Source organism: Eschrichtius robustus, chromosome X, assembly GCF_028021215.1.
Source record: "Eschrichtius robustus isolate mEscRob2 chromosome X, mEscRob2.pri, whole genome shotgun sequence".
Lineage (NCBI taxonomy): Eukaryota > Metazoa > Chordata > Mammalia > Artiodactyla > Eschrichtiidae > Eschrichtius > Eschrichtius robustus.
The window spans coordinates 70,322,082-70,346,199 of record NC_090845.1 but is presented as its reverse complement, the minus strand read 5'-3'; the positions used below and the strand labels follow the sequence as shown (position 1 = coordinate 70,346,199).

The 24,118-nt window shown below is 38.8% G+C and overlaps 1 protein-coding gene across 1 annotated transcript in view; it reads right to left on the bottom strand.

Annotated features, from left to right (window-relative positions):
* LOC137756345 (sodium/hydrogen exchanger 2-like) overlaps nucleotides 1–2,809 on the bottom strand; it is a 48,530-nt gene extending 45,721 nt beyond the window's left edge. The window contains 1 exon segment of the mRNA XM_068532638.1: nucleotides 2,635–2,809. Coding sequence (XP_068388739.1) covers nucleotides 2,635–2,809 — 175 coding nt within the window.
* Nucleotides 2,810–24,118: the final 21,309 nt, after the last annotated feature.

Here is a 24,118-nt window from a genome sequence, read left to right as displayed (position 1 = left end):
AGTACATGTTTTAAAATGGAAACAATGTATTTATCAGCTGGCAATATTCTTCTGCTCTTCTCATGATCATAGTCAAAGACATCAGAAACTTAAAAATATAGAAATGACAACCATAATTCAAATGTCTGCTTTGAATAATAAGAGTTGAAAAGGGCTTTAGTAATCATAACTAACTCTTCATTGATAAGGAATTAAAATTACTTATAAGGAAATTGAGGCCAAAGAAGTAAAGTGACTTTTCATGGCTAAATGGTAATTATGTGGCAGAGCTGAGATGACAACCCAGCCAGGTCTCCTGACTTTTAGCTCAGTGTTCCTATAATTACCCCAAACTGTCACTTGGTCTGATTGACAGATATGGACTTAACACTAATGCATACTACTGAATTATCAAAATACAATCCCAACTATAAAGTTAGATTTTTCTCATAGAATGATATGAGTCTTTCATCCCATGAGGGAAATGCAGCCATCTCTAGCAACCCACATAGCAGCAGTTCTCTGTTTTATCCTGTATTTTTTTTACCTCTGCCCATGTTATATGCCACATCATCATGCTCTAGCTTACATGAAGCCTATAAATAATGACTCTAATTATCATCAATCCTCTCTGCTATAGAAAGGGCCTTAATGGTCATCTGAGCTAATCCATCCCCTTCCTCTCTGCCCCAGTCACCACTAATACACTGCTGAGATCCCTTTCTAAAATATTTGTTAATTAATTTGACTACAACTTTCTCAAGGATTGAAGCTAGTTTTTACATTAATCCCCTAGCACATTGATAGCACATAGAAATAGCTCAACAGATACTTATCAAATAAATAATAAATATATTTTTAGAAAAGAAAGCCAGTTGGTTCCTAAGCTAGACTTTAAACAGTTTCAAAAGTGCTTTCACATATACTCTTCTATTTGACTCTCTCATCATACCAACACAGCAATGTAAATACTGTTATCCCCATATTAGAAATGATAAATATGAGGCCAAAGAAGTACTTCACTCATCTAACACATACTGATTGCCTATGTGCCAGGCACTGGCTCCTAAATTTGAGCAAATATTAAATAGCTCAAAGTAATCTTATCTTTCCACTAAACCATGCTAGGTCTCTCTTTATGCTCTACAGAACCACTTATTTCCTCTAGGCATTGAAATAATTTGAAAACTCCTCATGGGAAGGATGGGGTGTTATTCATCTCTGTAGCCCATGGGCCCAATATAATGCTCCACACATAAAATGTGCTCAAAAGTATTTGTTGAATGAATGCTAACAAGGAAGTTTTTTGTTTTTTAATTTACATTCTCTTACAAGGTCACAGCAAAAAATTGTCTGTCAGTGATGGCTCAATAAAGTCCTACTTAAACAAATGGGGATGTAAGACCTACTGGGAAGTCCCTTTGCCCTGTTATCCTGAAATTAACATTAATTAGACTATTTATTATAATCAATATATCTAGTACTACAAAAATAATTTAAAAGAAACCTAACCCTAATAACCTTAATTATTAACCCTAATAATTTAAAAGAATCCACAAGTGCTAATTACTATCACCCAAAACAGCATGTATTTCTAATCAAGGAAGCATGAGACCAGCATTCTAGTTCTGGTTTGTTGAACTTCACAAAGCATCTTCTCTCCCTGGGCCTCAGATTTCCTATCTATAAAATAAAGGAGTTGGATAAGAATGATTTCTAGGGTTTTTCCAGCTCTGACAATCTATTGTGCTATGAATCTATGGATTTTCTGTGTCATTATTAAATATTACATTTCATGAATGGTAAAGCTTTGGTATCTATAAAGTCACTTAAATAAAACTTTGAAATGCTGAACATGGTTTATTTTAGAATAAATTCATTTTAAAATGACAGAATTCTACAGTCTTTTATGTTTTCCTGGCATTGTTTTTGGTTCTCAACCTACATAAAAATGTTAATTCCATCATAAATACTTTGAACTGTTAAAGGACTCTCATAATTTTAATACCACCAAAGCAAAGGTCTGATAAGTTATTAAAGAACATAAAAGGAATAACAGAATAAATCTCCTTAAGAGAATCATAACACTAGTAAATCAGGGTGTTCATAAAGGTGAAAGAGTTAAAACATAGCAGCTCTTCTTTTCTTGCTGGATTTAGCCTTAGTTTGTGTTTCCACTTAAATTCTGAGTGGTGACAAAAAGGCCTATCTTTTAAAAAATAGGAAATGGACTTGTTCCACTTTCTCACTACCTGGTAACTATAATAAGCATCCTCTGAGAAAAAAAGGCTGCCTAAAGACTCAGATCAGTTAGAATCATTCTATTAAGATTTCTCTGTTCTCCCTTTTAAAGTTATGCCTCATCTTCTCAACCCTTGAACAACTGGGACCCTTTGTAGTCTAAGTTCCTGTGCTGAGCCTATTCCCACCTCCTTCTGCTGGGAGACCACCAATATTTGAACATAATCACTGCAAGAGGGTTTGAGCTATGAAGATAAAGATCCTTGTGACAGAGCACGGGAGGCAAATATTCCAGTTTGCCTTTCTCTGGTCTATTAAGGAAAAGGTGCCTTTCTTAACATCTGGAAAAGCCCTGAAAGTCCTCTCCCCCATTAGGCAACTCCCTGGGAGAGCCTTGGGAAGTTCCTCACTTACCTATCTTTGCTAGAGAGGCTAACATAATCCAGAGTGTGATCTCGAAAGGAATTTGCACATGCTGGTAATCCAGGGAGAAGAGGAGTGTGTGAGCAGACACCATCGAGGTATTTTCCTGTGTTCTTTTGGGTCCCCAGCTGCTATTTTTTGCCGTCAGGTCCCAATAGTGCAGCATGTTATCCCCAGAGGTTCCCAGAAGCTGGGAGCAGAGCTGCCCCAGTAGCAGAGGTAACAGGAGGCCCAGCCCCTGAGCCACCACCAGCTCTGCCAACTGCGCTTGCTAAAGTACTTAATCTCCGCCCCCCCAGCTGCAGTTGCTCACAAATGCAGTTTGCTGTCCCTGACCCTTAGTCCTGCTGGCTAGCATTTAATGGATTAGTGAAAATTCCAGCAGCTCCCTGGAATCTTAGAAGAGAAATGCTGGGCTGTTAGGCCCTGGAATGAAATTAGAGTCCGAGATAGCAAAGGGAGGAAGCTGGGACAAATTCATTGATTGACATGGAAAAGGATTTTACCCCCAGTCCTAACTCTCAAGGGAAGAAAATCACTGGGAACTGGATTCTGGCCACTTAGCAATCTATTTTCTTACTAAAGATAACTCCAATTCAGAATGGATATGGAAAACTATTCAAGAAGAATTCCTAAATCTCCAGAGACTATCAAGACCTCTGCGTACGAGAATCCTAACTAGGATGCCAAATTTAAGCTGCCTTTTGGGGAAAACTCTAGAGTTAGAGCTCATTATTTCCACAGAGAGAGGTGAAGGGGTGGACAAAATTAAATCAGCTGCTCCTGGAAATCCTAGGAGAAAAGCCTTTTCTTTATTCTGAATAAATGGCCTAGTACTTAAGAGGGGAATAGAAATACTATTTTTATTTTTTTACCATAATTCCTATCTCCCATGAGATATCTTTCAATAGAACTTCTAAAAAAGGACAAGGACATTCTACTCCAACTTCCACCCCATGCAAATTATGCCTACTTTACTTGTTAATCAATTTTCTCAGGTTTCACCATGAAAAACATGTATTGGTTGCTTATAAACTCAGTGAGATTTCACTAGAGAGGCCAACCTCCAGAATAGTTACATATCCTTTTGTATCATTGTGCCCTTTTCATTTTTATTATCCTCAAATTAGGCATGATTTTAAACCTGGTGTCTTCTTTTCTGTTGCTGTCCTTTGTCAAACTCTTTAGAGGACATCTTGTTACATAGATTACCAAATAGAATAGCATCACAAATTTAATACTTACATATTTATTTTGCTTGTGGCAATTGGGGAAAAATGTAATTAAAAGTGGAACATGATGAAATAAACTTTCACATATTGAGGTATGGGGAAGTCATTCTGTCTTATACATAAGTAAACTTGAATTTTATGCTAACTAAAACAGGCTGTTTGTGGCCTATCAAACATACATTGTACATCTGCTTTAATTATTAAAGAAAAGGGCACATTAACCAGAAGTAAAGAATGTCCATGTTAGAAATAAACATTAGCCTCCTTTCCTGAACACTAATGCTGGTACTCCTTTGATGATAAGACTCCCTACCCAGGTGCCAAAGCCGTAGTGACTCACTGTATACATGCAGATCTGCTTTTGTGAAACTTTGAAGGAATGTATTCCTGACTTGTTTAATGTTCTTTGTTCTGAAAAGATATAAAATTGTACTGAAAACCATGCTTCTCTGGAGCACTTCCTCAGAGTTATCTGAGAGGCTGTCTTCCGGGCTATAGTCCTCAGTTTGGCTCAAATAAAACTCTTTTCAATTTCTATTATAAATTGCTTATTGATTATTTTCATCAACAATTGTATTGTGTTATTAGTTTCAGGGAAAGAATAGAGCCAATCTAAAAAAAAAAGAAGGTTTTCTGAAATTTCCATGTGATTTCTTTCCCTGAGCTTTCAATGCTAAGCATCCATGTCACGTTGTCCATATAACTAACTGTTAGTATGAATAATATACATATGAATCCTGTGACAAGTTGATAAATATGGTGAATTTTCTCTACTATTGCATTTTTAACTACATCTTTGTATTTGTTCTGTATTATTATAAAATCCTTTATTAGTATTGTTTCTTAATTATAAATATTTTGTATTTTCAGCCTGTAAAATTAAATAGACAAGAGTAGATCCCCATTTTCTCAGGGTAAAGACATTGCTTTATAGACATTGCTTATATAAAGACATATGTTTATATAACAATGCTTGCAATAGGTACTCAATAAAAAAAAAATTCACGGGGGAAGGTGATAAGTCTATTTTAAAGTGATGTACACTTTGAGCATTATAGCAAATATAAATATTTGTGATACCAAGGAAAATTATTTTTTCTTGTTTTCTTTGTGGTCAGAATACTGCAAAATTACACAGTAAAAGTGGAAAAATATTTTCCTGGTAAATTCTTGTTTTTAATAATAATCATCCTTGCCTTTCTGACAGAAAGCAAAAACTATATATACATATACACACATAGAAAGGGAGGGAGGAAGAAACAAAGGAAGGCCAAAATAAGTAAATAAGTACTTCACATAACAGGATGTAGGACTGCTATCATAGTTGACTATTCACAGAGAACACAAGTAATTAAAATATGGGAGCCCTAGGCTATTATATAAATAGATGACCCATTTTTTTTTCTTAGTTGCTTAAACACCAGCTAACCTAACAGCTAATGATAAATCAATGACCCATTTTTCAACAAAAAGGAATAATTTAGAGACACAAATTCACCAATGCATATGCTTTTGATATGTCAACAAGCAGTCTTCTTGAAAATAAATCTAATTTTTTAAAGTGGGGCATAAATTAAAAATCTGACAACTTAAAATTTAATTTCCCTGTAAATTTCTCCATTTGCAATTTCATTTACCATGATCCTGTACACAGCATTTAGCTATTTATTTTTAGATCAGAGACTGCAAATTTGACACTAACCACTATTCTCAGTAATTATTTTCCAGGTTTCCATTAGACCAAGTTCTGGAGTAATCATATTAGGTGTGGAATATTCAATATTGGTGTCCCTCATTATCTAGATCTAGATTTTTATATAAGGGGCATATAATGTGATTTTAGGATCTATGGAAGGTTATTCCATGAAAAGAAAAGCACCTCTCCATTCTTTTCTCTTTTTATTGATTATAATTTATATTTAATAAAATGCACAGTTCTTAAGTGTTCAACTTGATGGTTTGGCAATTTATGTACACCTTTATAACTACTACCCAAAGAAAGATATTGAACCTTTGTCTCATGCTCCTTTTCAGCTTATCCCCACCTTAACACACAGACAACCACTGTTCTGATTGTTTTTCAATACATTAGTTTTTGCCTATTATTGAACTACATATGAATTGAATCATAAAATATCTACTCTCTGTGTCTGGCTTCTTTCGATAAGCATAGTATCTGTGGTAATTATCCACGTTGTTATATGTATCAGTTGTTCAATCCTTTTTACTGCCAAGTGCTGTTCCATTGTACAAATATCCCACAATTTGTTTATCCATTCTTATGTTGATGGACATTTGTGTTGTTACTAGTTTTGGCGACTGTGAAAAAGGCTGCTATGAATATTATTGAACAAGCTTTGTGTGAACACATGTTTTTATTTATTTTGGGTAATTGTTTATGCATGTAATTGATAGGTATTTCCCTCCTTTTAAAAAAATACAAGACAGATATTTAATTCTATAACCCATTGTTATTAAGACATATAATGTAAATCTGTAAAGAACATAATTATTAACTTAAATTCATAATATGGGGACTTTCCTGGTGGTGCAGTGGTTAAGAATCTGCCTGCCAATGCAGGGGACACGGGTTCGAGCCCTGGTCTAGGAAGATCCCACATGCCGCAGAGCATATAAGCCCATGCACCACAACTACTGAGCCTGCACTCTACAGCCCGTGAGCCACAACTACTGAGCCTGCGCGCCACAACTACTGAAGTCCACACGCCTGACCCCATGCTCCGCAACCAAAGAAGCCATCGCAATGAGAAGCCCCCACACCACAATGAAGAATAGCCTCCGCTCACCATAACTAGGGGAAGCCGGTGCACAGCAATGAAGACCCAATGCAGCCAAAAATAAATAAATTAATTAATTAATTTAAAAAATTCATAGTATGGGATAAATGACTGAACTCAGAGTACTTGGTAAATATAAAAGTGCAATAAACTATGAATTAGAAGACCTCGATTCTAATGCCACCATTAGGTGCTTGTTCTGATTTCGGACGCACACAGCAGGAAGCAGCAGCTTGCAGCAAGCAGCAGTGAGTAGTAGCTGGAAGCAAGATCCTAGTTCTCGGACCGGGAGTCCTAACTGCTAGACCACAGAGGCCAGCGGCTAGCGCCTGGATCCCCCAGTTTTTGCCTGCCTTGTCAGGAAAGAATTCGGGCGAGGAGACAGAAGGTAAAGAGAAAAGTTAAAAGTTTATTGGAAAAGTAGAGTACATGTGGAAAGACACGCGGGCAAACTCTAGAGAGAGAGAGTCGCCCCTTTGGGAAGTTTAAATTCTTTATACAGGGGCAGTTTGCTGGGTCTTTGTCTCCCTTCTGGCCAATCATCTTGTTTTGTCCCCCTTGGCTAATTTGTCTCAGGACCCTCCCCTTAGGTGCGCACGCACCTCTCAGACAAGATGGATCTTGACGTGAAAGGGTCTGGGAGAAGCAAGACTCACTATGGCCTGGCAGTGTCCCCAGACTTTTGACCCCCAAGGACCCCTTCTACACATGTGCAGTGTCTCTCTTATCTCAAGGAAGGGAAATATATAACCTCTTGATCTTTACTCAAACGGGATTTAGCCCCTATCTGTCCCTGCCATGACTGTTATCTTAAGGTGTCCACAGGAGACAAAGCCTGGCTATTTACCCCGTTTCTGTTGTTACTTCCATTTTGGAGAGCAAACAGGAGGCTGATTGTAAATGCCTTATCTGGAGCCCACCTATCCCCTGTCTCAGGAAATGCAAACAGGAGGTTAGTTGTAAGTGCCCGGCCTGAAACCCATCTTTTTCTCACCCCAAGAAATGTAAATAGGAGGCCAGTTGTAAATGCTTAGCCTGGAGCCCATCTATCTCCTGCCTCAGTTCTATGACCTTAGACAGTTTACTTAACCTTTGTGAACTTCTATTCACTCCTCTTCAAAAATAAGGTTTAGTGTTCTAAATCATTTGTATCTTCTATGCCCCTATCATGCTATGTGGGGATAGAACTAGATGCTGTAGACATGAGGGGTAACACTGATTCCCTGCAATCAAGGAGCTTATGAGTTAGTGGGAGAAATAGACACATAAACCTGAAAGCTCATTAGAATATAATAAGTGAGGTTCATTCAAAAATAAGTATATAACCAACAGGTATCTATTGAGTGTCTACCTTGTATTTCCTGCTAGGTATTCGGCATATGATGCTAAATACTTCCAATATAGGTTTGGCCTTTGTGGTACAGACTAATGGGAGATACAAATTAAAAATCCAACCCTAATGTAGTACAACTAGATACTGGGGGAATACACAACACATGGGAGCACAGAATCAAGGTTCTTAACCCAGACTAAAAGAAGAAAGAAGACAGAGAAAACGTTCTGGAAAGAATCTGAACTGAGACTCAAAGGAAGAAAAGTTGGAGATAGTCTGACAAAAAGGGATGAGTTTCACTAGCAAAGAAAAATAGAGACATAAACCACCAGAGAAAGATCATGGCAAATTCCAGGAATGAAAAAAAAAATTGTGTGACTGCATATTAAATGAGTGGCATGAATAAAGACTTTGAGACCAATTAGGAGATGACAGTAACCTGAAATAGAGACACAACAATGAAAACATAAAGTTGACAGATTAGAAAGATTAGCAGCAACAGGAAGCTGCTACTACCCCTAGGCTGAAGAGACAAAGAGAGGAGATGGAAACTTATCACAGAGGCCAGAATGACCTGGCAGAAACTAAAACATTAGCAGTAATGTTCAATGAGAGCTAGAGTCATGAACAGTTGCTGCCAGAGACCTCCCCAAGGAAAATAAGAGAGAGAGAGAAATACTCTGGCCTCTCTCTTCTCTCTCTCCATACTCCTATCAGTACCTACAATTATATGAGTCCACCAGGAAGCCAGCTGACACAGGAGCCTGAGAAACACAACCTAGAGGAGTCTGCCACTCTGCAAGCAGAGCAAAGCAAGCAAATGTCAAGGAATGGATCTGAGAGCAAACAGGTCCAAGACAGGCACACAGTTCTAATTACTATATACTAATACTAATACAAATACAAATACAAATACTAATACTAATACTATCCCAGCTGCATGTGAGAAAAAAAAGGAGAAAAAAGAAGAGAAGACATCCAGAAAAGAGCGAACACACAAGTAAGAAGTGAAAGCTTTCAATCTCTTCACTTATTTGAATAAGAGAGGCCTGAGTGTACCCACACATAGACTGAAATCTTTATTTCTACAACCAATCAGTTAAGATTATGACACATCCCATCAAAATGTGTGGCTCAGCAGAGTAGTGATTTGCAAACAAGGGAGTGGAGATGGACATATTAGGTATTCCAGAGGTTATGTGTAGTTTGAAGTGCCTCCCCAGCTTTGATGCATGCTGTTACACACACACGTGCACGTGCACACACACACGCACACGCACACACACTCAGAATCACTACACTTTTTTATTGATAGCATCTACCTTATTAAAGAGGTCAGTATCAGAAAATCCCTGCCTGTACTTTTTCAGAGTCCTCTTGTTATACCAAGAGATATTCCTGCCTAGAGAAATGACTCTTCTAAGAAAATAGGATGAAGCATCTATTACTGACAGAAATAGAAAAGAAGAGGAAATTGATAAGTAGTCAGCCACAGGGGCATATCCCAGACATGGGAATGTACAAGCACTGGAATATCCCTAAAGCAGATGAGCTTTCCCAAGAATTCACAAAGGGAAATAACCATGGAGAAAAAGTTTGAATTTGCACATATGACACATCATGAGGGCATTCGGTGCCAAAATACACTGGAGCATTCCAGTAAGATATATTTTCTTCCCCTCAACTCCCCTTCAAACCCCAACCCTCCTGCATGAGCTAGAGGCAGCCAAACAAGCAGGGAAGAAAGGCATAAAAAGGAAGTTAAAGGAATAGGAAAGAAGCCATCCACACATAACCTCCTCTCTACCACCACTTCTCACTGCAGGCTTCTAATCATGAGTCAGACCCAAATACAGGAAGAGAGAGAGAGAGAGATTAAAAATATAGTAATAGACTAGATTGATGTTTGTCATACCTAAAATTAGACTGTTGATCCCTGAAAGTGACCAGAAAAGCAATGAGATATGCCCAAGGTATAAACCATAAGCAGAATATGGATGTTATACAGAGCTCAGTTAAAAAGTAATAAGGAGAATAAAATAGAGGAAGAAAAATAGAGCAAAGAAAACTCAGTCAACCTAATGAAGATTGTCAACTTAACAAAGATCAAAAAAGATAGGAAAAAACTCTAGAAACTCCAAATAGGAAGACACAAAATAAGATATAGGAATAGGTCTAAATATAATCATAATGATAGGCAATGTAAGTGGGATAAACTCATTATTAAGTGGCAGATGCTCTCAGATTGGAGTTGCTAAATCCAGATATATGTTGTTAACAAGAGATAAACCTCAAATAAAAGTTGCAAAGAAAAAGATAGAAAAAATATACAAAGCAAATTGCTTTAAAAATGAAATATAGCAATATTAATATCTCACAAAAGAGATTCAAGGAAAAACTATTTGATATAAAGCTGGAGATGACACTGATATCGAAAGACCTGAAATACTGTCATTGTTCTCTGAATAAGACAGGAACTTAAGGAGACCAGGATGATACGTGGAGTACTGGCCTAAGTCCATCTGAAAATGGGTCCAAAGGTTCTATGGACCTACGTTGTTGTTATTTCTCCAGTCCCTGGGTAATAATTGGGTTGGAATAGTCAACATTTGGCAGAAATCTTATATTGGATCCCCTTCCAATATAAAAGCAATGCAGTGATCGGTGGTCCTCATTGAATGTTGGATGCAGTAGTATATCACACTTGGAAATATTGTCCTTACCCATTTATCAAGAGATTTAAAAGTCACAGTTTTGAGTAGGGCTCTGAGCAGTAAGAGAGGGTGTTTTAATTGCTTCCCATTCACCCCATTGGTGAGAAACACCCTAGAGTTATGGCAATGACCAAAAACACAACAACCAACACTGGATAGGTGAAATCAACAGCAGTTTAAGAGTCATATATACTCACAGCCCAGGGGAGGAGGACACCATATGCCACATAAGACTACCTGGGTGTTACAATCTGGAATAAAGTGAATGAGAAAGAGCTGTGGAAGACAGGCTTTATAGTATCAAGAGAGTGAGGTGCTGCTTAGTTCCTGTCAGAAGATGAAATTGGCTTGTTTGACTAATTCTATAGGCTGGTGAAGAACTGAAACCCACTACCCAGGGATAAGCAGGAATTGTGCCTGGCACCCTTGATAAGGAGGGTGGACTAACTAGGAGACCTTATCCACAAGGCAGAATACAGAGGGGAACTTTGCATTTAAGCTATTAGGGGCCTTTCTGGTTTCAGATATCAAGGCAGCATATAATATTGGGCCTAAATTTTAGACTTTATATCACAGAAGCTATGAAAAAGATCCAGGTGAAAGCAGCCCTTTTCTCAGGTCATATGACCTAGCATATTTGATGGTGTGAGAGGTACCTGTAGTGAATGGGATGCTGTGTGCACTCTATAGCCCCAATTAGAGAGTTATAACACAGACTCCAGGGGTTATGGAACAAGGTCATGCCTTCTGCAGCAGGTAACTCCTTGATGTTCAAAAAGAAGACCTAGATGTACTACTAAACTCTAGTAGAGACTAAACACATGACTAAGGGACATCAGTGACTACCACTAGAGCTGACCATCATGAGCTGGTTATTATCAGATCCACCAAGTCAATAGCAATCCATCATTCAATAGACTGGTCCCAAAATAAGTTGCACAAACAGAAGGCCTAGACTTCTTGTCACTTATCTCTGGTGCACTGATGTCTCTCCCTCACCTAGGTTACCCTATGACCAGCTGTAAAAAAAAAAAAAAAATACAGAGAGAGAGAGAGAATATTCCAGGGCCTGGTTCACATATGGTAGGCTCGATATACTGTTGTAAACCAAAAGTAGCCTGTTACTGCATCTATCAGCCACATATATAGATGTCCTTAAAGGGGAGAAATAAATGAAAATCCTCCCAGTTGGCAAAGTTTTATGTAGTACACCTGGTTATCAATTTGATGTGTATAATACATAAATTATAAAAATGTCCGCAATTCTTTACCCTGTTCTTTCTGACTTTTCAACTCCTCCCATTAAGAGGTAAAGTCTATTTCTCCATCCCTTAAGAATGGGCTGCCCTTGTGATTTGTTTGGCCCGTTGCATGAAGCATTAAGTAACAATTCAGAGCCTAGTACTCAAGAGGCTTTCTATGCTTCCCCTCTCTCTCAAAACCCTTATATGACTATATGAAAAAGTCCAGGATAGTTTGCTGGATGATGAGATGCATGTAGCCCCCAATTATCCTAGCCAATAGGCAACAAATTACCATACATGTGAGAAAAGCCCTTCTAGACCAGCCGTCTCCCAGCTGATGTAGTAGTTGACCACAGATGCATGAACAAGCCCAGATAAGATCAACCAAGCATGATCTAGAAAAACAGAATCATCCAGCTGACCAAACTCTCATGAGCAAAAATATATGTCTATTGTTTTAAACAGCTGAATTTGGGGGTGCTTTATTATGTAACAATAGCTAACTGATACAATGTGGAAGGAGAGCTGGATGGAAATATGGATATCCATGGACTTCTGGACAGTGATAATGGCTTGGCCAGCTGGTCAGAGGCCTGGAAATAGCAAGATTAAAATATTGGAGACAAGGAAGTCTAGGGTAGAGGCATGTGAATGACACATAGGAATGGGCAAAACATGAAAAAGTTTGAACACACATTAACATTGAGGATGTCCTCAACATTTAAGTGAATTGGATAATTCACCCTATAGCTATCAGCCAACTTCTCTTCTAGGCTATCCTAGTGCTCTTGTAATGGAACCATGAATAAAGTGGCTACAATAGTAGCACTGAGAGCTAGGCAAAGGCTTTTCTTAACCAAGGCTGATATAGCTACCTCTACTGCTGAATGATCAATCTACCAGCAGCAGAGACTGATATTGAACTCTTGATATAGTATGATCCCTTCAAAGAGACCAGCCAGCCACTGCTGTTGGTTAATGACATAATTCCTCTTCCATCTGAGGTCTACTAGTTTTACCATATGTCACATCATCTGAGATCAGTCAGCCTAATTAAAAGGCCTAGTAGATGTTCAATGAGTGTTCCATTTGGAAACTATACCACACAAGGTTGAGGCACAATCCTCTAGTATAAAGCATATTCCTTGAACAAATAGCTGATATATGGTTCTTATCCTCAATACTAGAATAAATTGGTCCAGTGAATAAAGGGATTGGCTCCTCTCTCCAACCCTTGTGGGCTGACTTTCTATTCTTAAATTCTTAGGCTCTGCCAGGTTCAAAGCCCTGGTTTCAACTGGGAAACAATGCTTCTTAAAGAGAGGAGAGTGTAGGGTGCCCCTGAACATGAAACTACAACCCCCACCTAGTCAGTTAGGACTTCTCATAAAAGTAGATCAGCAGGCAAAGGAAGAATTTAACATTAATGGTGGAAATTGACCATATTACTATGAAGAGCTAAGGTTACTCTTATATGAGTGAGGTAAGGAGAAATTTCTAGAGCCCAGGGAATTTTACTAGGGTGTCTCTTTGTGTTTCCACACCTCATAATGATTAATAGACAATTACAGTTATTATAGCCAGGCAAGGACAAGTCAACTAAGGATTCAGACCTCTTAAGATCGAAAGTTTGGATAATCTCACCAGACAAGCAACCTATACCAACTAAAATACTGACTGAGAGTGAGGGAAAAATAGACTGCAGGTGGAGGAATGAGACAGTAAATATCAATACGGACTTGGGACCAGTTGTAATGGCATGGACAGTAGTAGCATGTTCCATTAATCTCCCCCATGTATTGTCATTTTTAGAGAATGCAGTTGGCCACTGCATTAAAAACTTAAGGGAGAGAATGAGAGACAGAGAATGTAAAGGGTGGACTCTATAGGACACATCTTGATCACTATGTCACAGAATCTCACCCTCAGGTCTGATTCCAGCCACATACTGACAAAAAGTGTTTGGCAAGCTTTGATCCCACTTCATGCTGAGAGTACCTCATCTCAATAGCATAATCCTCAACTAAATTAGGACCAGGAGTCAATGGAAAGACAATACCCCTTAGACAGGTGGTCATTCTGAGGTGCATTCTATATATCTCCTCAGAATGGTCTATCTAGATTGAATATCAACTATCCACAGTAGTAACCAACTTGATTCCACATAATTGGATTTTTCTCCTTCCCTGTTTTACTCTCTCTGGTTCCTCATTCTCACTGCCCAGAATCACTTCCCAAACAAACTATCTGCATGAAAAATCTTTTGAATCAGGCTCAGCTTTCAAGGTAACCCAGGATAAGACATATGTATTTCATTCTTGCTGTATTTTTCCCTTTCTTGGTCCTTCTAGTCTCAGGGAAGGGTTGGAATTCAGTGTTAAACACAGAAGTTGCTTTCAGAAATTATAACATTCATAGTTTTTGTTTTCCAGAAGCCTAAGTAACCTGAGGTAAGTAGGCTTGGAAACAAAAAAATATAATGTATAAATTTAAGGAGAGAGAAGCATAAGCAGTGAAAGAGAATAAAATTTCCCAAGACCAGAAAGGTATTATGGTTTGGAGTTCTATAAGCAGCAGAGGACCTATGCCCTGAATCTGATGCCTTAGAAAGATGCCATGACTTCTTGGGAGTAGGGGTGTGATAGAACAATCTAGGGAAGCTGGATCCTAGACAGGACAGCTTCCAAACTTGGCAAATAAAGTCATGCCAAATCTTGACACAAATGCAACAGGTCTTCAAGGTATCATGTAGATTCAGACGATGAACAAGTCAATAACATCAACGTTGCAACAAAGACAAGGTTTCCAGGAACCATATATAACCTCCAGAATTTTCTGAGATTCTAAAGAGGGGGAAAGGTCCTCAAACACACACACACACACACACACACACAACACACAGTGATTGAGATTGAAACACCAGTTGATTAGTATGGGGCCTCAAAAATCAACTTTAGTTTGACTTTTTAAAGTAAGTAGTGTAACATTTATGGCATGCCCAAGACTGTATTTGCAATTTCACACAACTATATATCTCTCCTAGCTCAATGCTGGGCTTAGGCCTTCTTTGTATATGCTGTTTCTGCAAGCATGTGAACATGATTCTGTACACACACACACACACGCACACACACCCCATCTGTCCCAACCTTCCACATGGACCAAAAAGAAGTCTAAATGCATTCAAATGTTCCCCTCAAAAAGTATCAAGACTGAAATGGAAACATTTATAGCCAGAGAGCTATATCATTTAAAAAATACTCATTTCTTAAAACATACTACAATGTTTATAAACTCCACCCTCCAACTCAACCTGTTCAGCATTGGATATATTACCTCATATTTTCTTACTCTAACCCAGATTTTCTTCCTGTATTCTCTATATCAGCTAGCAGTACCACCATGTCAAACATGCTAGAAACCTGGGAGTTATTCTTTACATTTCTCCATTACCTTATATATCTAACCTATTACAAATCCTGTTAATTTCATTTCCTATCCCTTTCTCATATCTTTCTCCTCTTCTCTATTTTCACTGTATCAGTTTGTGACCTCAACATCTCTCCCAGGACCAGTGTAATGGCCTCCTAACAACTCTTCCTATATCTGGTCTCATCATTATCCAAACCATTCAATATATTGCTTGCTAAAATTATCTTTCTAAGGGAACACTCTTGCACTGTTGGTGGGAGTGTAAATTGATACAGCCACTATGGAGAACAGTATGGAGGTTCCTTAAAAAACTACAAATAGAACTACCATATGACCCAGCAATCCCAATACTGGGCATATACCCTGAGAAAACCATAGGTCAAAAAGAGTCATGTACCAAAATGTTCATTGCAGCTCTATTTACAATAGCCAGGACATGGAAGCAACCTAAATGTCCATCGACAGATGAATGGATAAAGAAGATGTGGCACATATATACAATGGAATATTACTCAGCCATAAAAAGAAATGAAATGGAGATATTTGTAATGAGGTGGATGGAGTTAGAGTCTGTCATACAGAGTGAAGTAAGTCAGAAAGAGAAAAACAAATACAGTATGCTAACACATATATACGGAATCTAAGGGAAAAAAAAAAAAAAAAAGGCCATGAAGAACCTAGTGGCAAGACGGGAATAAAGACACAGACCTACTAGAGAATGGACTTGAGGATATGGGGAGGGGGTGGGGTGAGATGTGACAGGGTAAGAGAGTGTCATGGACATATATACACTACCAAATGTAAAATAGATAACTAGTGGGAAGCAGCCGCATAGCACAGGGAGATCAGCTCGGTGCTTTGTGACCACCTAGAGGGGTGGGATGGGGAGGGTGGGAGGGAGGGAGATGCAAGAGGGAAGAGAAATGGGAACATATTGTATATGTATAACTGATTCACTTTGTTATAAAGCAGAAGCTAACACACCATTGTAAGGCAATTATACTTCAATAAAGATGTTTAAAAAAAATTAAAAAAAAATTATCTTTCTAAAATATCAAATTGATAATGTCAATCCCTGTCTAAAACACATCACTGACTCCCAAAAATGAAAAGAATAAAATTCAAACATATGAAAAATGTTGGTCATTACTTCACTCATACACACCTCCTATCCACTCCCATTTTCTACCAATTTCTTTCTCTAATTTCATGCTTTAATGACGCCAAAATATTTGTGGTTGCTTTCATAGAATATGGTATTCCTCACCTCTGTGCTGTGGTCATATGGTTATTTGTTTCCAGAAAGCCATTCCTACCTTTCTTCTCTGGATAATTTGTATTCCTCCTTCAAGATATAATTCAGATGTCATTTCCTCCAGGAAATTAAATTGTATTAAGTACCCCACCTCAACGTCCCATATGACACCATGCCTCTATCACTGTATTTTATTTGCTATATTGAAATTATTTTTATTCTCTACTGTCCCTTACACTATACTGTGAGCACCTTCAGGGCAATAACTTATTAATTTATAGATCCCTTGTTCTTATAATTGTGCCTGGCACATAGGAGTGTTTATCAATATTTATTGAACTAAATAGTTAAGTGGCCTACCTCTCCAGACTTATGCTCTACCATCACCTTCAATATACGCTGTACTCTACTCTTGATAAACTACTTTCTGTTTTCTAAACTTGGAATACAGAGTATCACAAGCTTCTGGAGCAAAAATTCACAAGCAGAAAACTTTCCTGGGGCAAATACCAGTGTAGGAAAATTTAAACTTCAATTGACAAATTCCTAGAGGATCAGTGTGGATATGTTTAAAATTTTAAAACTCTTGCTGGGGGGGAGTTATAAAGGGGTTCCCATGATTTAACTCCAGAAGATCTACAAGGTTCTAACAGTGAATATGGAAGAAGAGAAAAATCTCCCTGTGCTACCTGCAGGGGGAAAGGGAAAAATAATCATTTTGAAATACACCAGAACATTCTGTTCTTTTAAACAAAGCCTTTCCTTAGGAGAAACTATTTTACCAAAGCCTAAGCTATTAGGAGACTAACTGACCTGGGGGAACTCGAGTCCTCTCCAGTCTTCCTCAAGGGGGAAGACAAATACCCAACTTCTGCCCATGCTAGTTATCCTGTCCCACATAAGAAGGAAAAGAAACTGATAAGTACTTGTGAGGTGCATAGCCCAGAGACACACACTCACTGAAAGACTGAGACCTAATCATAGAACTATAGACTGCTTCCCTCCCCCGATACCTTACCACTGTACCACCAAAAACCTATTTACCACAATGTCTTAACCCTAGTATATTATGTCTGGCTTTCAAAAAAATTAAAAGACATACTAAAAGGTCAAAAACACAGTTTGAAGAGACAGAGCAAACATTAGATCCTAACTCAGATGTGGCAGGGATGTTGGAATTATCAGACTGAGAATTGAAAACAATTATTATTATTTTGCTAAGGGGCCTAAAGAAAAAAGTAGACAACATGCAAGAAGAGTTAGACAATATAAGCAAAGAGATCAAAATTCAAAGAAACAATCAAAAAGAAATGATAGAGATAAAAAAACAGAAATGAAGGATGCATTTAATGGGCTAATTAGTAGAATGAGCACAGCTGAGGAAAGAATCTCTGAGCTTGCCGATATGACTGCAATAGAAACTTTCAAAACTGAAAAGCAAAAGTACAAAAACTGAAAAAATAGAACAGAATATCCAAAAACTGTAGGACAGATACAAAAAAAAATGTATCATATGCATAACAGGAATAGAAGGAGAATAGAGAATATAACAGAAGAATTTTTGAAACAATAATGAATAATGAAGAAGAATAATGAATAATGAATAATGAATAAATAAGAATAATGAAGAATTAATGTCACACATTAATTCAATAGATGCATGAAGCACAGAGAATACAAAGGAGAATACATGCCCAAAACCTAAACCTAAGCATAGAATATTCAAACTGCATAAAATCAAAGATAAAGAAAAATCTGGGAAGAAGCCAAAGGAATAAAACATCTTACCTATATAGGAGCAAAGAAACAAAAGGAGTATTACATCTTACTTCTCCTCAGAAAACATGCAAGCAAGAAGAGAGTGGAGCAAAATATTGTGTCGAGAGGAAAAAAAAACACACACACACACACACAAACTTAAAATTCTGTATCCTGCAACATTATTCTTGAAATGTGAAGAAGAAATAATTTCTCACACAAATAAAAATTGAGAGAATCTGTTGCCAGTACACCTGTCTTGCAAGAAATGTTAAAAGACATTCTTCAGAGAGAATAAAATAATATATGTCAGAAAAGAAAGAAAGAAAAGAAAGAAAACTGGAGAAGGAATAAAAGAAAACCTTTTTTCTTATTCTTAATGGATCTAATGGGTAACAGTTTGTTCAAAATAATAATAACAACAATGTATTCAATTTTGTTTGCTTATGTATATTTATATACCTATATATTTTATGTATAAGTAAAATGAATAATAGCAATGATGCAAAAAATGAGAGGGAGGAATTAGGAATGTTTTTAAGTGATAAAAGGAAGTATAATTAATATGTTAAGAAAGGAAAGTAAATGGAATCATACAAAATTTTCAATTAAAACCCACAAAAGGCAGGAAAAGAGTAAAGAGTGAAAGACAAAAATAAGAATAAAGAACAAAGACAATAAATAGACAACAATATTAAATATGGTAAATATTAATATAGATATATCAATAATCATTTTAATGTTAATGGTCTAACACACCAAATAAAAGATAGAGGTTGTAAGAGTGGGCCAAAAAGAAGATCCAGATATATGCACCGAAAAACAGAGCATCAAAATATGCAAGAAAAAAAAATGATAGAACTGCAAGGAGAAATAGCAAAATTCACTATTATAGTTAAAGACTTCAGCGCCCCTCTATCAGAAATGAACTGATCCAGGAGGCTGAAAATCAGTAGGGACATAGTTGAACTCCACAGCACCATCAATCAACTGAATATAATTGACATCTATAGACTACTTCATCCAACAAGAGCAGAATACACATTCATCTCAAACTCATATGGGACATTCATCAATATAAACCACATTCTGAGCCATAAAACATACCTTAAATATTTTAAAATAATATATATCATACAATGTCTGCTTTTAATCACAGTGGAGTTAAACTAGAAATCAATAACAGAAAGACAGGTGGAAAATCCTCAAATAATTGGAATTTCAACAACACACTTCTAAATAACACAAGTCAGGGGCAGAGTCAAGATGGCAGAGTAGGAAGACATGGAGTTCACATCTCCACACAAGTACAACAAGAATGCATCAGAGCAATTCTCACAGGGCACCTACTGGACACTTATGGGGGACCTCAGACACCTAAGGGGACTAGAGGAATCCCTGTGTGACCAGGTAAGACATGGGAGGGAAGGCGGGGGGTGAAAAGTGGAAGCAGGATGGGACTGGCGACCCTCAGGGGTGGCTGGGGGAGACGAGGTGTTCCCACACTCAGAGGGGCCCACTCATGGCAAGGGGGATCAGCAGGGATGAAGAGGAGCCTTCAGGGGATAAGAGGGAACATGGCTAGGGTCTCCCCTGCCCACTTGGGCCCTGGCGAGCCTGCTACGGTCCTGGGCCTGAGACCCCAGGCCTGAGCCCTGCCACCACCATGGCGTCTTCCAGCCGCACAGGTCCCAAGCCTGAGCCAAACCCCCAAGTCCCCCTCTTGCCGCCCAGGTCCTGGGCCTGAACACAGACCCCGCCAACATCTCTTCCAGCCATGCAGGTCCTGGGCCTGAGACCCCACCCCAAGGCCTCCTCCAGCTGTGCAGCTCCTGGACCTAAACCCCAGCCCTGCCAAAGCCTCTGATGGCCACATGGGTCCTGGGCATGAAACCCAACCCTGCCAATGCTTCCAAAGGCTGCACAGGTCTGGGGCTTGAGCCCTGCCTCTGCCAAATCTTGCTCTGGCTGCACAGGTCCGGGCAGCCCAAGGCTGCCCCTGACAGGGCCTCATCTGCCACACAGGGCCAGACGGGCAGAGCACTGCACCCCTCCGAGACCTCCTCAGGCTGCACCAACCCCTGCAGGCATCCCTGTGGAGGAATGTGCCCCAGCTAACCTGCACAGTCACATGTGCTCCAGGCCACCTTCAGGAGCAGATGCTGGTGAGAGGAACAAGCGCAGAGGTGGGGCTGACACAGCGGGTTCAGAGACCTATCTAGAGGTCTTGGAGGACGGACTGGGGAGGTGGGGATTGGCATTAGCTCACCGTGGAGGCAAGGAAACTGATATTGGAGGCACCAGGGAAATTTTTATTTTTTTATTCTTACCTTTTAATTTTATTTTTTATTTTCTTGCTGCTGTGGTTCTGTTTTGTTTTGTTGTTGTTATTTAATTTTCATTTTTTTTCAAATATATTTTTTATTATTTTTCTAATTTATTTTATTTGTTGTTCTTTGTTAATATTATGCTCTTTAAAAGCCCTCCTGACCCCTGGGGTGTCAGGCCTGAGTTCCTGTGGTGGGAGCACTGAGTCCAAGCTGTTGGACTAACAGAGACTTCAGGCCACAGGGAATATTAATCAGCATGAGCTCTCCCAGTGGTCCTCATCTCGGCACCAAGACCTGGCTCCACCCAACTGCCTGCAAACTCCAGTGCTGGATGCCACAGGGAAAAAAAAAACCAGCAAGATAAGAACACGGCCCCACCCATCAAAAAAAATGAGACAACAAAAAAATATGTTACAGACAAAGAGGCAAGGTAAGAACCTATGAGACCAAATAAATGAAGAGGAAATAGGCAACCTACCTGAAAAAGAATTCACAGTAATGATAGTAAAAATTATCCAAGATCTCAGAAATAGAATGGAGGTATGGATCCAGAAGATAAAATAAATGTTTAACAAGGACCTAGGAAAACTAAAGAACAAACAGTGATAAACAACACAATACCTCTAATGAAAAATACACTAGAAGGAATCAATAGCAGAATAACTGAGGCAGAAAAAAGAATAAGTGAGACGGAAGATAGAAAGGTGGAAATAACTGCCAAGGAGGTGAATAAAGAAAAAAGAATGAAAAAAAAAAGAAGACAGTCTCAGAAACTTCTGGGACAACATTAAAAGCACTAACATTCGAATTATATGGGTCCCAAAAGAAGAAGAGACAGAGACAGGATCTCAGAAAATATTTGAAGGTTGATATTTGAAAACTTCCTTAGCATGGGAAAGGAAATAATGTCCCAAGTCCAGGAAACACAGAGAGTCCCATACAGGATAAACCCAAGGAGAAACACGCTGAAACACATATTAATAAAAAAAAAATTAAATTCAAAAAAAAAATTAAATGCAGCAAGGGAAAAGCAACAAATAACATGCAAGAGGATTTCCATAAGGGTATCAGTTGATTTTTCAGCTGAAACTCTGAAGGCCAGAAGGGAGGGGCATGATATATTTAAAGTAATGAAAGGGAAAAACCTACAACCAAGATTACTCTACCCAGCAAGGATCTCATTCAGATTCGACAGAGAAATCAAAAACTTTACAGACAAACAAAAGCTAAGAGAATAAAGCACCACCAAACCAGCTTTACCACAAATGCTAAAGGAACTTCTCTAGGCGGGAAACACAAGAGAAGAAGAAGACCTACAAAAACAAACCCAAAACAATTAAGAATATGGTAATAAGAACACAAATACTGTAAAGCAATTATACTCCAATAAAGATGTTTCAAAAAAAGAACACAAATATTCATAATTACCTTGAATGTAAATGGATTAAATTCTCCAACCAAAAGACACAGACTGGCTAAATGGATACGAAAACAAGACACATATATAAGCTGTCTACAAGAGACCTACTTCAGACCCAGGGACACATACAGTCTGAAAGTGAGGAAATGGAAAAATATTCCATGCAAATGTAAATCAGAAGAAAACTGGTGTAGCAATACTCGTATCAGATAAAATATACTTTAAAATAAAGGCTGTTACAAAAGACAAGGAAAGCTTAAGATTAGAAGTTGAGGAAGGGAGGAACCAAGATGGCAGAGTAGAAGGACATGCTCTCACTCCCTCTTGCAAGAACACCAGAATCACAACTAGCTGCTGGACAATCATCGACAGAAAGACACTGGACCTCACCAAAAAAGATACCCCACATCCAAAGACAAAGGAGAAGCCACAATGAGATGGTAGGAGGGGCGCAATCAGAGTAAAATCAGATCCCATAACTGGTGGGTGGGTGACTCACAGACTGGTGAAGACTTATACCACAGAAGTCCACCCACTGGAGTGAAGGTTCTGAGCCCCACGTCAGGCTTCCCAACCTGGGAGTCCGGCAAGGGGAGGAGGAATTCATAGAGAATCAGACTTTGAAACCTAGTGGGAATTGATTGAAGGACTTTGACAGGACTGGGGGAAACAGAGACCCCACTCTTGGAGGGTGGACACAAAATAGTGTGCACATCGGGACCGAGGGGAAGGAGCAGTGACCCCGAGAAAGACTGAACCAGACCTACCTGCTAGTGTTGGAAGGTCTCCTGCAGAGGCGGGGGGTGGCTTCGTTTCACCGTGGGGACAAGGACACTGGCAGCAGAAGTTCTGGGAAGTACTCCTTGGCATGAGCCCTCCCAGAGTCTGTCATTAGCCCCACCAAAGAGACCAGGTAGGCTCCAGTGTTGGGTTGCCTCAGGCAAAACAACCAACAGGGAGGGAATCCAGTCCCACCCATCAACAGTCAAGTGGATTAAGTTTTACTGAGCTCTGACCACCACAGCAACAGTGAGCTCTACCCACCACCAGAGCCTCCCATCAAGCCTCTTAGATAGTGTCAACCACCAGAGGGCAGACAGCAGAAGCAAGAAAAACTACAATCCTGCAGCCTGTGGAACAAAAACCACATTCACAGGAAGATAGACAAGATGAACAGGCAGAGGACTATATACAAGATGAAGGAACAAGATAAAACCCCAAAAAACAACTAAATGAAGTGGAGATAGGCAACCTTCCAGAAAAAGAATTCAGAATAATGATAGTGAAGATGATCCAGGACCTCAGAATAAGAATGGAGGCAAAGATTGAGAAGATGCAAGAAATGATTAACAAAGACCTAGAAGAATTAAAGAACAAACAAACAGAGATGACCAATACAATAACTGAAATGAAAACTACACTAGAAGGAATCAATAGCAGAATAACTGAGGCAGAAGAACAGATAAGTGACCTGGAAGACAGAATGGTGGAATTCACTGCTGCGGAACAGACTAAAGAAAAAAGAATGAAAAGAAATGAAGACAGCCTAAGAGACCTCTGGGACAACACTAAACGCAACAACGTTCAAGTTATAGGGGTCCCAGAAGGTGAAGAGAGAGAGAAAGTACCAGAGAAAATATTTGAAGAGATTATAGTTGAAAACTTCCCTAACAAGGGAAAGGAAATAGCCACCCAAATCCAGGAAGCACAGCGAGTCCCATACAGGATAAACCCAAGGAGAAACACGCCAAGACACATAGTAATCAAATTGGCAAAAAATAAAGACAAAGAAAAATTATTGAAAGTAGCAAGGGAAAAATGACAAATAACATACAAGGGAACTCCCATAAGGTTAACAGCTGATTTCTCAGCAGAAACTCTACAAGCCAGAAGGGAGTGGCATGATATACTTAAAGTGATGAAAGGGAAGAGCCTACAACCAAGATTACTCTACCCAGC